The sequence below is a fragment of the Ruditapes philippinarum genome, unplaced genomic scaffold (assembly GCF_026571515.1).
Source record: "Ruditapes philippinarum isolate M1 unplaced genomic scaffold, ASM2657151v2 ctg1377_1_1_1_1, whole genome shotgun sequence".
NCBI lineage: Eukaryota > Metazoa > Mollusca > Bivalvia > Venerida > Veneridae > Ruditapes > Ruditapes philippinarum.
The window spans coordinates 166,480-181,593 of record NW_026852988.1 but is presented as its reverse complement, the minus strand read 5'-3'; the positions used below and the strand labels follow the sequence as shown (position 1 = coordinate 181,593).

The window sequence follows — 15,114 nt, the reverse complement described above, 5'->3', positions numbered from 1 at the left end:
TTTTAATGAACTCGTGGAATAAAATAATATTATGCTCGTCAGAAGACTTTTTTTGTATAAATTTTATTCAACTTGTCCAATAAATTCTATATTGACCTACACTCATTAAATATCCTCTATTTTTTTATGCGACTTCTAATTAAATTTGACAAAGCTTGAGTTTAAAGTGGTAGTCCAAAACACAATAACATTCGTTAGTTTGTGTGTCAGGTTAATACCCACACGTGTTTAAAAAAGAGATAGCAAAAGTCACAGACAAGTACGCGACGACCGTTTCGTGCTGGACAAATACATTTTAAGTATTAAAATTTTGATTATTTATGTTAACATAAATTGACAACAGATTATATAGAGCACCGTTAGTTTCGTCTGTGTGAACTGTCACAATATTTCTATCCTCGGTTATATCACGTGACATAGTAAATAGGACGGTTAAACACAGTTACATAAATTATTTTATCTCACGCCATTAAAGCAATGTTCTGTTTTAATCAGTGTACAAATACAATTAAGAATTTTATTCTCTGACATAAAGCGATTGTTTACACTGCTGCCTCTTAGGTAAGACATAAAACATTGTTATATATTTTCTACGTTTGTAATAAGACTAGCTAGCCATATACGTATATAAATATAGAATACATGTATAAACGGATAACAAAATAAATGTTCATAAATATGCAATATTAGACAATTCAGATATATTCCTTAGAAGCCAATCTACCAGACTATTGTATTTATATTCATTAAAAAGATCTGATTGTTTCAGGCAGAAAATATGTTTATTGTTTTGAAATAAGTATAAGTATATAGGATGGATGTCATAAAAAGTCATTTGGTACAATATCATTAACGTTTTAAGTTATATAGGATGGACGTCATAAAAAGTCATTTGGTACAATATCATTAACGTTTTAAGTTATATAGGATGGACGTCATAAAAAGTCATTTGGTACAATATCATTAGAGTTTAAGTAAGTGTTTGTTATAAGCTTATATAAATCAATGACAATAGTTTATACATATTCAATATCGCATTTGGATTGGTTTCCTGGCAATCTTATGTCAGAACCACTCCTGATTTACTTTTCTCAAAAGCAAAACGTACACCGGCTTTAATTGTCATTTCAAGTGTTTAGACAAAAATGCCATTTTAAAAGGCGGGATATTTCAACGTTATCAAAAATAAGATTTCTTGACAAAATCTAATAAGAAAGTTCATAATTTTTAATAGTTTGTCCCTGTCTGTGTCGTACAGCTTTTATTTCCTTACTTTGGAAATCTCATTCGGAACACCTTATCAGCCATTTGCTTTGATTAAGTTGATTACAAAGAGTTCCTATCATTATTTGTAGAAAAAATAAATATGATTAGATTTACTAAATCAGACAACTCTTTGCAAAAACAAATTTATGTTACGCTTCCAAATTGGGCTTTTCAGATAAAAACAATGTAAAACAATCTGTGACTTTAAAATATATGTATAAATCAAGATAATGGTAATTATACATGTTAGTACTTCTTATGCAAATACAAACACATTACAACGTTTACTTGTGATGGCTAATGACATTTCGTGTCATTTTGAATTTTATGTCAATGGCTAAAATGCTGTTAAATAAATTCTATTGCTGCTGCTGCATAAAAGTGCATATCATTTTGTCCCAATCAACAAGTTTCATATAAATGTTTTCTTCTTTGCTCACGTTGAAACAAATGTCATGTTCATGTAATATGAAATAAATAATTTTACGTATAAATTTGCGATCGGTTTACCAAATGAACCGTTCGGAACACCTCACCGATTATCCATATGATTTAAGTGAGTATTGCTCAAGCACGCAAATGATGCTATTAAGGTATTGTACGAGTCACCAATGCAGTGATTTAGATCGAAATATTTAATAAGAATGCTAACTTTTTAGATCAAATCAACACAAACTGTTCAGAGAACAGCTTTTGTAATGTCAAGTTGTTGTCGTCCGTCGCTGCCCACTTGATTTAAAATCAACATCTCCTAAACAACAATAACAATGAAGTGAATTTTGAACAAACTTCGCAGGCACGGGTCTTTGGTGGTCTTCTAGCCTGATGGAGAAAATAACTAGAGCTTAAAATATACTTTAAAAAAGCTTCTCAGGAAGTCCAGATCATCACCTGTATGCATGTATGTGGGGAGTAAGGATAAATGAATTACAAGTTAATCAGGGTTCATTCCCCTTTAAGTTATAAACAGTTTTTTTTGCCAATAGATGACCTATAGATTTTGAATTCAGTACTTCAACGAATGATACAAATTAAATGTATAACATTTTGGTTTTGTAACATTTACCTTTTGGTACATGGTAGGCCATTGAGACCATTATATGCATCATGGTGATAAAATACATTGCTGCCAAATAATAATGATTCCTGTTATCAGATCAGTTTTGCAAATCAATAAAAATATTTAAAAGTCTGAATTGTCATTCGCCTAATTTTGAGAAACATAAAAGGGAAAACAAAAACAAATTGCATAGAATGATTTTGCAATGATATGGAATAGAAAAGGTCATTTAATATAGTATTACATAAAGAATACCCTTGCTTTGCTTTTGCATTAAAGGTAAGCTTAAGTTAAGTGGGAGTTGACTCTCTATAACAATTACAATTTAAGGTAAACTGATATAATGATATCTATTAATTTTTGACTCAAGAATTGTCAATATTCTCAAGAGAATGTCCTATATGGATTTGTGAGCGAAAGGAAAGGAAGAACAAAAAACAAAAAACAATATAAATAAATAAATAAATAAATAAATAAATAAATAAATAAATAAATAAATAAATAAATAAATAAATAAATAAATAAATAAATAAATAATGGTTCATACGGGACATGGTTTAAGAAGGTGTATTCACGGATCTTAATTTGTAAAAGTGTAATGTTATATTTCATATAAAATATGTTATTTTCATATGAATATGTTTTCATTAAAAGAGTATATCGTATTACTGGTTTTAATGATGAGCAAATGATAAACTGGACTGACATAGTATCATGTTATATTATGGTGAAAAAGAAGTTAAGATAAATTATGATCCTATGAGAATCAACAGAATAACTATCCCGTATGCAAGTTTCTCTATTTTGTTTCGCTATAGCAATAACATTATGAATATAGTATTACATAAAGAATACCAAAATGAGAAATTACAAGATTTTTTTTTTGATAAATCACCTATGGGTTATCTGCAAAGGGAAACATTATTCCTAACCCTTGGGTCATATATGGCCCGTCCAGGGGTCAGATTTTATAGACAAACGTTTAAGACTTTTTATAGAAAAATATATGTCTTCAAGTGGAATACTAAATTACACAAAGGTTGAATACTTGATGTCGCTTTGCCGAGTGGATCTCTATCCTTCGTCATGTTTATTATATATACATTGGATCGGAAATTGAACTTCATAACTCAAACGCTTTTGTATATTTCGCTTAGCATGCATCAAAACCAAAGACTAAAATAGAAAGCTGCAGTATGCCTCGAAGCGTAAACATATACCTGTAGTATGATGTTGCGTTATGGTCATCAATGCCTTGCAATTTTGATTCTTTCAATAAAATTTTCGACCCTTTCAACGAGAAGAACATAATCAAGAAGTGAAAAAGAAATACATTTGTGTTTTTGCTTTATAAGCAGGTCCAAGTTTTGCTGTATTAAAACGAAACTGATTTAATGAAATGGTTGAAACAAAGTCAGCAGTGCTGTGTTTTAATTGTAGAGATATTTGACATAATTGAAGATACCGTTTATTTAGCGCGACGATTTATTTATAATTTGTCAGGGTAATAGTTGACATCATCTTCAACAAATTACTTGATATTTTAATTATTTCAACATTTTTTAATTATTTCAGAATGTTGTCGATTGCCATTTTGTTTATGTCTGTCGGGACATCTGTCCAGTCTGGGTTTTTATTAAATTCCTTCAACCTGCCAGGACTGGACAACACACATCAGACGACAAATGTTTTCCAGAAACCCGCCTTCTGCCATGACTTAGACTGCCCCGAGTACGAAGTTCTCGAAACCAATGACGTAAGTAATACAAACCTCAAATGTACCATTTTGAAGGATTGATATTTTTCTTAACGTAAACGAGGATGATTCAATAAGTTATGTTACTAATAGGTTTCTATACGTAGTTTTATCATCTTTGTATTTTAAAGTTTCATTGCACTTAAATGCAGCTTCTTTATCTAACTATAACGGTTTGTTTTATGCTACTTGCTGAAAAATTACACGAAAAACATGTACATTGGCCAATGTACTGACCATAATTTATAATGGACAACAAAACTGAAGCTACATTAAAAGTCGCATTAAGCTTGATAGCTCACTAAAGAGCAACAGAAACAGCGCCTTAAGTGTGTCCAAGAACTTTGACAACTAACAAAGACTGTGATGAGTTTTTCTTACTTGCGATGGAACTTGGGTGCATATGTTTGAGCCTCAAAAAGGGGTTGCGAAAATGATCTAAACGGTCATGTAATGCCTAAAGAACCATCATGCAAAGAAGATGCTGAAAATGTTGAAGTTGTAAAACATTAGCCTTATTCTCCAGACTAAATTCCTTGTGATTTCTCTTTGTTTCTCAAGCTTAAGAAAATGCTTTCTGGTAAAATATATGCGTCCAGGTGTTCTCTTGGCAACGACAGCTTCCGTGAGAATATTATTTTTCCGCTTTTCTAAACTGTATAGAGAAATTACAAAAAAATGATGCATTTCGGTAGAGAGGAGAACTTCGAAGTTTTGAAATAGAAATCATTTAAATAAAACGTAGAAGTTACAAAATATGAACCAAGCGACAGAACGTATTGAATGACCCTCGTATAAAACAGATCACAAAAAAGAAATGTATTAAAGGTGACAAAAAATGTTAAATTGTGCTCAAATAAAAACGTAGAAAGTTCTTATGTTCTTGTTTGAGGTATAACAAGCCGCCTAAAGTCCGCATTTTCGCTGCCTGATAACGTTATGATCACCACCATGACCAGGGAGCTGATACATTGTATATGTATAATATGTTAATCGGTGGAGATATACTTGAACTTGAATTACATCCATTTTTATAAAGACAACGTGCATTTATTGAATAAAAATCTTTATGAAATTATGACAAACTTGTTACAGAAATTTGAAGTGCGGCGATACAAGCCCAGTATGTGGGTAGCGACAGAAACAGTTGCATTTTACTACACAGATAAAGAAAGCAGGGAAATGTTCTTTAAATTGTTTCACTACATCTCAGGAAATAATTCCAGAGGTGAGTTTAGCAAATATTTTAGTTATGTATGATAAATATAAAAGAAGTATGTTATTGTTGCTTATTCTACAATTTCATCACTTTTTCAAAAATCTTCTAGACGGGCAATAAAACCTTATTTGGACAAATTTAAAATATCACGTTTGTGCTTTAAAGCTGCATACCTCCAAAGCTTTTTAAGAATATCAAACTTGAAAAAAATATACTTCGATTTTAGTAAAGTAAAGATCTTTATAGTTTATAATAAACTTAAATATTACTTAATTACATAATACTGAACGATCTCTTTTTGTAGTATTACAAATCTTATTCTTATGGACGTTATCCGGAACTCGGCAAAAGTGGGGTTTTCCCAGCTAATCTGTACGTACAAACTAACTTTTATCGTTATAGCCTCGTCACAATAGATAAGTCAACCTGTTGTGCTTATTTAAGAAGGTTTGTTTGTACCTACGGATTAGCTGGGAAAAGCCCAAGTATTCTTAATTCTGGAGTACGTCTATTGACTGCCTATTTATAAATCCAGATTTAAGTTGTCGAAAGTTGTACAGGGGTAGTAGTCGTCAAAACATGAATCATAAGTATAATTTTGAAATGAGATAAAAAAAAATCCAAATGCATATAAAACAATTTGAAATTTATTTCTGACAGATCATTTAAAAGTCAAGTATTAAATACAATAATATTGCTCTTTTTGTAATTCTTCTGCATAAAATAACTACCACAAGAGGAATATGCATAAAAACAACAACAACAAAATTTAAAAAAAAAACGTTTTTGATATTGCGTAAACCACCTTTATTGCAAAAATTTATTGAAACCTAGAAAATTCTTTTCGTGCGTATGTCTGATTGCATAATCTACGTTTGAGAAGCTGCATTCCCTATTACTTATAAAATTAATTTGGTAATTAATAAAGACAGAATATAATCATACTGTAGTGTGTAGAGTTTAAAACGTAACATTTTTTCTATTTGTATTCAAAAGATGTTTATTTTAAATTTCAAGGCTGTATAGTAATTATCAAATTTGAGCGTAATATATCTTTAAATTTACATATATTAACCTAAAATTTACAACTGCTGTTCCTTAGAATCTAAATCAACCGACGATTTTGTAAATAACTTGATACTGTTACGCCGAAAAAAATCTACAAATATTGCTTCAGAAATATTCAAATTGACTACTTCTTACATATTGCCTCACTGTCTTTCCTATTATAGTAAATTAAACCGGAATTGTTAATGGTTTTATCCTAATTAAAATTGATTCTTACAGTACTACATCTATTTTGGATTTGCCTAGTATACACATGATATCTTTCGCATTGCCATGGCATTAACGAATTATAAAAAGGTCTATAAGCAAGTGTATGAACCTAACTGTTCTGTTGTTTTTTAGGTATGAAAATTGCCATGACCACACCTGTTGTTACTGAGGTACTACATGGCCCGGGACCTGACTGTGAGAGCAACTTCACCATGCACTTTATGATACCATTTGCTCTCCAAAACAACCCACCACAGCCCACCGAATCTGGTGTCTTTTTCAAACATTTTCCAGAGGCTATTCGTTATGTAAAGTAAGGAATTTATAACATTTTAATATATTTTTTACTTATCTACTACCTCGATAAATATCTAGTCTCCGTCTTTTAGTATGGACGCAAACATTTATCATTTCGGGAGAAATTTCTGAACAATTATAAAGTGACAGAATAGCAACAATGTAGACCATGGTTAAACGATATTGATATGCCGACTGAACTTGGTCTGCATTGTTAGAAGCAGCTGCAGCAGGCAAGCATAGTGTAAAAACAGCAAGCCTCTATAAATATTATTCTAGTTAGAAATAAAAAACAATGTCAAGTATTAAAATAAAACGATTTGAACTGATTTTGTACACTAGATATTCAACAGAATAACACCACCACAGATGTCAAAATACAGAAATAGACTCTGTTATGGCACAAATAAGGGAACAAACACAACTACAGAGTGAAATTAAATCATATCATATCCAGATTTGACAAAGCTGTACAATTAGTAAGAGAAAAGATAGACACTAATCAATTTGAAATCATGGTTACTAGTGAAGACCGTAAGGCCATAATGTGCTTTTAAACAACAGACACAGATCCAGATTTTTTACCATAGAGGATCGCAAAGTTTTACCAAGTCATAATGCATATTTCAAAGGAAGGGGGGGGGTGTTAACATTTTGCTAGTTTTCTCCATGAATGGCAATAATGATACATTGTCCCTTAGAGCAAATTAGAAAACGTATAAGAACTAAAGAATCTGCTATCTGCAATGGCAAATCATTCCTTCGTATTTTTACAGCACTAAATAGAAGATTTTTGTTTCAGACAATATGGGGGTTTCACTTCAGACGACAAGAAGCGAGAAAATCTTGAACAATTTATAAACGATCTGAACGCTGCTGGGAAGAAATACCATGACGACCGCTTTTTTACGATGGAATACGACGGACCATATTCTATAGTTCGCCATAATGAAATCTGGGTTACTGCTTTGTAATATTGCAAAAACTGAGAAGACAAATAAAATGCATCTATTTGGATAAATGAGCCGTGTCACGACAAAACCAACATAATGCGTTTGCGACCAGCATGGATCCAGACCAGCCTGCGCATCCGCGCAGTCTGATCACGATCCATGCTGTTCGCTAGCAGTTTCTCTACTTGTTATAGGGTTTGTAAGCGAACAGCATGGATCCTGATCAGACTGCGCGGATGCGCAGGCTGGTCTGGATCCACGCTGGTCGCAAACACACTATGTTGGTTTTGTCATGACACGGCTCAAATGTGAACTTCTCTTATAATGCAAATCTTTTGACATTTAAGATTGAAAGCTATTCAGGCAGGAAATGGTCGTGGTTCGGTGAATTATGGCATTTTATACTACATGTTTTCTTTCGGTTACTTCCATTTTTTCTTATTATTGTGTTGAAGTTTATTTCATTGTGTTTTTTGTTTTGTATTTCGTGAATATTATCACATAAATAAATGTCATCGTTCTTCATTAATATATATTATAAAATAATTTGTCCCAGATCTTGTTTTTGGAAAGAAATATGTAAGCAGATAGCTTGGTCGGCATGTATAAGCATACGTTCTGGATAAAATATGTACCTCATGTAGATTTTAGTTTGGCTTTGCGACAGTTCTATTTAAGTGGTCAAAATAAATGTGAACATCTGAAATGTTGTCGACATTTTGCTCCTCTACAGTAAAATCATGGGGACAAATAACACCAGAAGAAACTTTGTGTAAGTTTCCGATCTTACACATTTTCATCCTGTAGAAACGCTTACTAAATGAAGTAATGTCAATCAATCAATCAATCAATCAATCAATCAATAAAAAGATTTCAAGAAACGATTCAAAACCTCACAATATTTCTTGTATACTCTAAACAAGAGCTGTCACAGGAGACAGCGAAGCTCGACTAATAAAATACTAGACGCAGTAAGGAAGACAAAACTACGAAAAAAATCAATTATGTATTAAGTTATAGTAAAAAAATAACATTGTTAACATAAATTCCAAGATCAAGGGGAATAATTCTGAAAATAGTCACGCTAGAGTTATGAACCTTGCCACACAACATGTGTGTAATAATAAGAAATATATATTTGAAGTTTGAAGTAGATACCTTAAAAATAAAGAAGTTATAATATTTCTTAAAGAAAATCCTTAGTTCAAAGAGAGATAAAATCTGTAAATATTGTTTCAAGAGTTATGAACTTTGTCACATAAAATGTAATTGATGATAAGGAATACATATTTGAAGTTTGAGGTAGATACCTTTAAAACTAAAAAAGTTATGGTAAAAAATAATATTTTTTCAAGTAAAAAAAATTGAGTTTATGGGGAGATAATTCTTTGCAATATTGGTGCTAGAGTTATGAACCTTGTCACATAACATGTGGTTAATAATAAGGTACATATATTTGAAGTATGAAGTTGATCCCTTAAGAATTAAATAAGTAACAGTAAAATATAATATTTTTAAGGAAAATTCTAAGGTCAAGTGGAGATAAATCTGAAAATATTGGTGCTAGAGTTAAGAACCTTGTCACATAACTTGTGGTTGATGATTAGGTACATATATTTGAAGTATGAAGTTGATCCTTGAAGTAATAAAGAAAGAACAGTAAAAATAAAATTTTTCAAAGAAAATTCTAAGTTCAAGGGGAGATAAATCTGTAAATATTGGTGCTAGAGTTATGAAACTTGTCACATAAGATATGGTTGATGATAAGAAACATATATTTGAAGTATGAAGTTGATTCCTTAAGTAATAAAAAAGTTACAGTAAAAAAATATATTTTCTAAGGAAAATTCTTAGTTCAAGGGGAGATAAATCTAAAAATATAGGTGCTAGAGTTATGAACCTTGTCACATAAGATGTGGTTAATGATATGGAACTCTATATATCACCACTCATATGATTCTACAATCGTTTAAAAAATAAGTTGTTTAAGTGTATACAATAAAAGTAAAAACAGAATCGGGATCATATCTTTGTCTGTTCAAATTTTGTTTAGAACTCTTCTTTTTTAGATGATTGAATGATTTTTATACTGCTAACAAATTTAGTCATAAATACTTCTTTCTTGCTGAATAAATAAAAAAACCCTCCTTACTTGCATCTGGCGGGATTTGTACCTATAACGGTGAGGGGCAAGTAGTTAAAATTCAACGACATTAACTAATGCATAGATCCCTAACCTGTCCTATTCTATCAGATTAGTATATTTCAATGAGAATTTAACCACTACATTTTGTTAACAAAACAGCACATGTCAATGTTTGTGGTTAGATCTATTGTTTCAAATAAAATGTCAGAGTAGGGATCTATCAATCTCCCACGGACTTAACAAAAAAATCAAATAAGGGAGACCTGTGTGATTTTAAAAGCTAAAGTTTCATTACATACCAAACTGTTGGATACTTATGGCGTGTTGGCGAATTGTGAAAATGTTCAGTTTAATATTATTTCGCTAACAATATATATGGGATGGCGGATTTTTGGTCAGAACAACATAAGAACAGTTGCTGTTGAAAGGCAAAAATTGGTCTGCGTGCTTCAATCAACAACTTTTATTTCAACCAACACAAATGTGTGATTTGGTTTTATTGTGAGTAAAATTTAAGGAAAAGAACGACAAGCGAAAGTTCAAACTGAGATTATAATACGGTATTAGAATACATCAAATAGGCACATGGGATGCTAGGTCACTTTCCCACTCTAATATACTTGATTGCTAATCATTATTGAAAACAGATAATGACTGAAGAAGATCAATGTTTTTACTTATAATTGATCAACTAAGAAACAAATTCAACTCTTCTTCTGTTTGTTACATACGAGTATACATTGTAACCATCAATTTTTGTCGATATAGAAATGAGGCAAGCCGGATACGGAAAGTTACATTTTCTTCTTTCATATTTTGATATCAAAATCAGAATGACGAACATGTCATTTGTTGTTTTAACAATTTTTACCTCAGTCAAAATGAGTAAACAATACTCATTGTGGCACGGCATAAAATTTTAAGTTACAAACCAATCATTCGCTGTTGGTTTGAATAAAATTTTGAATCATTAAAATAATCATTTAAAGATATGACAGTTGTCCTTCTAGTAAACATTCCACTATCCTATTGTATCTGTCGTCCGTTCTGTTCATGCATTAACTGGCTCCTGGTGTCTCCTCGGTTCACCTTAAAGTCGATCTTTTTGTTGTTTTGTTGTTTTTGTCTTGTCAGGATATAGCTTCTTCACATGAAATAGTGCAGTTACTAACGGGATTCGAGCCCACAGCGGTAAGGGGCAAGTGGTTCGATGTTAGCAACCTTAACCAATCGACCACGGACGCCAAGTCTGACTAAACCATGCTCGTATGAACACATACTCCTAGTACCATAAGAAGACGATGTAAAGTAAAATCATTCTGAAACCAAGTAATTGTTTAGACCACTTTAACATAAAATCGATTCTAACAGTAGGATACAACGTCATCGCGCACCTGCTGCATGCTCCCACTCGGACCATTTTTGTATTTTTTGATCGCAGATCAGGAATTTCAATCTCAGGAAACAATCTCCTAACAAGAAAAGTTAGTTCCCAAAACAGTTTAAAACAAGCGATGTAAAAGAAAGAAATAGTTTTACTTTATTACAAGTATCCAGCGAATTATAACGCATTCAAAGTTTTAAAGTAGCTTTGTCTTATAGAATTGACAATAAATGCACACTCACAAATTACGCGGATGAATATCATTTTAATCAATGAAAATTGCTCGGCTAATTTCGTAAAGCTTCGGATTATTGTGATCTCCTAATGAACATTTGGTTTTTGGACTTTCTGGAAAAAAAAGTAAGGATGTTGACTCTAGGACAGGGACACATTTAGGCAGTCGACGATCGATAATCAATTTCTACCATAAGTAACTGTCTTAATTAATTAATTAATTGTCTTAACCCGATAATTTAATCCACGTAAACAAAGCGCTATTTTTAGCCACACTTCAGCGCGTTTTACACATATTATACACTAGTACATGTCGGACTGTTTGGGCGAGAAGTTTTTTGCTAAATTATTTACATCAGTGTCAAACAACAGGTTTACCTTACAAACCCTTATTTAGAATGATATGGTTTGCTTCAGGCCTCCCCGTGGTCCAGGGGTTACGTGCTCATTTTAGAAGCGTGGGGTATGGGGTTCAAATCCCAGTCAAGGCAACTCATGTTGTTTTCTTTTTCAACCCTTTTTAAAGTATTTTTAGCGATTTAAACATTCTCCCTTAAAATTAGCTACGATATGCGAGGATAAAGTGTGGCTGTCATAAATATGTACATAAATGATTTCATAATGCAAGTTAGAAACTCTGGTCATGCAAAATTCTGTATGTATCAAACTCAAACTGTTATAGCAAAAAAACCTAAACGTAGTCGCTGCAACTCGGTGCCCTGCAAGATGAATAATAGTATATCAAAATAAACTTATACAGGAAAATACATACATATACTGTACGATTTAGATTGCAAAGATCAGAAAATACCACAGAGCTTGCAGCCCTTTGATTGTAGATAACCCGTCGTCTGGAAGGTTAAATACGACTTTATTATAAAAATAGTTAGAGTATCAGGTGTGCGATGACGTATTTACTATTATCCTTGTTGATTTTTCATATGTTTGATATGCAATATTCGAGTAATCGTATTATAATCTAATCATGGTTCAAAAATAAAATACCAGTAGAGTAATAATGATTTATTTTGTAATTATGCAAAAACAATGATGTTCTTTAATAAATGAGTTTAAATTTTGGGCTTTATTTTAGAAAAAAAAAAAAACCAATTAACTTTAAGAAATTATTTTTAAGATTTTAATTTTAGAAAAAATTTTTTTTACTAAAAATATTGGATTTTTTTTAAATTTTACCTATAAAATTTTGGTCTTATCGGGTAAAATATTTTTTCATTTTTTTTTTAAAAAAAAATTTTAGGGGAAATTTTAAAAAAAAAATTAAAAAAGGGGGGCGGATCAAAACTTATTTTTTTTTGAAGGACTTTTTTTCCCATTTTTTTTAAAAAATTCTGAAAAAAATTCCCAAAAAAACTTTTTGTTAAAATTTTGGGTTTTTTAAAAAAACTTTTTTAAAATTTGATAAAAAAGGGTTTTCTAACTAAAAAATAAACCCCAACACTAGGAAGCCTTGGAGGTTACTTTTGAGTTTCGACTTACGGATATTTTAAACTTTTTGACTTTCGATTTTGACTTTTTTTTGTGACTTACGTCTTATGACTTTGACTAACCCATTTTACACGTTTGCCCTAGAAGCTGAAAAGCAGAAAGTTTGTTTTTCGGTATGTTTTTAAACGTTTTAAATAATTTCATTGCGATTTGTTATGGAGGAAGGATGTTTTAAGGAGGGAATTTTAATATTATTTGATATATAATCGCATTAGTGGTAAATATCACAGACTTTAATTCCACAAGTGTGACTGTGTTTTTTTGTACAATTTTCATGTTTCTTAAAATATGTTCATTATATTTAGTGTTTATATCACATTTTTTCCTCATTACAAAAGTCTGGTCCATGAGAACAAACAAATAAAACTGTTTGTACAAAGTTGACAGGGAATACAAGTTTTACGTCTTAAAATGGCATGGTGCACAGTATTAAACATGTATCGCAATTCAGCATTTTAGTGAGCTAACACGGAATTAGTAAAGAACGGCAAGTGCTATGTTCATACACACAAGTTAACTTAAAATTGTAATCACGCCACCATTTGCATTTAGCATCAATGTCTAATTTTGTTGTATATTTTTAATAATTGAGAAAAGAACACTTAAGAATAAACGTAGATATAAAAACCAGTCAGAACAAATATCCTTCTAGCATTTAAAATACTTTTTTCGCACCTATCAATCTTTAAAAAAACGGAGCTAAGAGATTTACCCATTTTATATACTATGAATGTATAAAGATTTAGATAAAAGATAAACTCTTATTTCAGACACAACTACTGGACAAAAGGTAACGAGGATAAAAACCTTGATGTTGATCTGTGTCTTCATCATTATACTGTTCAGCATTACCAAAGCTACCGTGCCAAGATACCTACCCTCAACATCTATAACAAACAAACTCTGCTGATAATAGAGTACTTTCTGGTACAGCATGGCATAACGACGTCATTTAGTACAGTGAATAGACTTTTTAAACGCTTAAATTTTAAAACGGCGTAATGGAATATATACTCCTTTTGAGTTATAAACAGAGAAATACAAACAAATGGACAACGCATAGACTTTCGTACAATATGGCGTAGGTTAATGCTGAATTACCACATGTACGTCAAGGGAGACGACGTCATGGAAATAATGAGAGCGCTTGATCCGGATGGTATTGAGATGCGGAAAGCTCATCGCTTATGCCGACGCGTATAACTACACCATGACATATGGACAGTTTCATAAGGATTTTTTATCCATGGTGCTGTGAATGGGCATAGTAGAAAAATAACATGGTTAGAGGTTTTGGACTCAAATAACGACCCACACCTTATTGCAAGATTCTTTTAGACACCTTTAATGAACATTATCAAGCCCCCCTCAACCCAATTACTAGGTTGTCATGTCGGTACGGAAAACTGCATTGCTTTACTATTGTAGAAATACTTTAGACACGATTCTACAGATCTGATAGTTGGTGCTCGAAGCCTTGTAGCTGGAAAAAAGCACATCTAACCAACGCATTGAGAAGTGGTGGTGTACATAACGAGAAAAAAATGGAATCCATTGGTGGATTTTTTTTTCAAAGACTTACGCGATACTTGTGTATTTAATGATCTGGATCCGATACAATGTGAGAACTAAAAATTTTGCTTCATGGACCTCATACAAACCGAATTAGACCGGATTACACACGAAATAAGGCAACAAAAAAAGTTCTTCTGTTATTTGTGGTAAACCTGACACACTGTTTTTTTTGTACCAGGTCTGTATGAAAACTCACGACTTCGGCAATGCAGTTAACTTGAGAGACGTATTATATTTGCAAAGAACATGTTTTTCACGCCCAAGAAGACAATGTGTGGAATTCATAGAATTAGCACCCCTTCTGAAGCCAGATCTACAGATGCCATTGGACGCTGATTCAGCACAACAACTGTGTACCGAGTTGAAAGATTTAATTTTGAGAATAGATTTAATATAAATACGCTTTGAAACGACTAATACTGATTTTTTTCGTGTTATTG

At 31.8% G+C, this 15,114-nt stretch overlaps 1 protein-coding gene across 1 annotated transcript; it reads left to right on the top strand.

Moving 5' to 3' along the window:
- The first annotated feature begins 460 nt into the window (after nucleotides 1-460).
- LOC132730302 (heme-binding protein 2-like) lies at nucleotides 461-7,914 on the top strand. The gene is made up of 5 exons (XM_060716197.1): nucleotides 461-561; nucleotides 3,902-4,082; nucleotides 5,178-5,310; nucleotides 6,712-6,892; nucleotides 7,679-7,914. Exons 2-5 carry the CDS (start codon nucleotides 3,903-3,905, stop codon nucleotides 7,848-7,850), a joined length of 666 nt encoding a protein of 221 aa, XP_060572180.1. The 5' UTR covers nucleotides 461-561; nucleotide 3,902; the 3' UTR covers nucleotides 7,851-7,914.
- Nucleotides 7,915-15,114: the final 7,200 nt, after the last annotated feature.

Coding starts and splice junctions, on each gene's coding strand:
- LOC132730302 (XM_060716197.1), top strand. CDS start 3,903: ATGTTGTCGATTGCCATTTTGTTTATGTCTGTCGGGACATCTGTCCAG. Junction 5,311..6,711: donor CTCAGGAAATAATTCCAGAG/GTGAGTTTAGCA, acceptor GTTGTTTTTTAG/GTATGAAAATTGCCATGACC. Junction 6,893..7,678: donor GAGGCTATTCGTTATGTAAA/GTAAGGAATTTA, acceptor TTTTTGTTTCAG/ACAATATGGGGGTTTCACTT.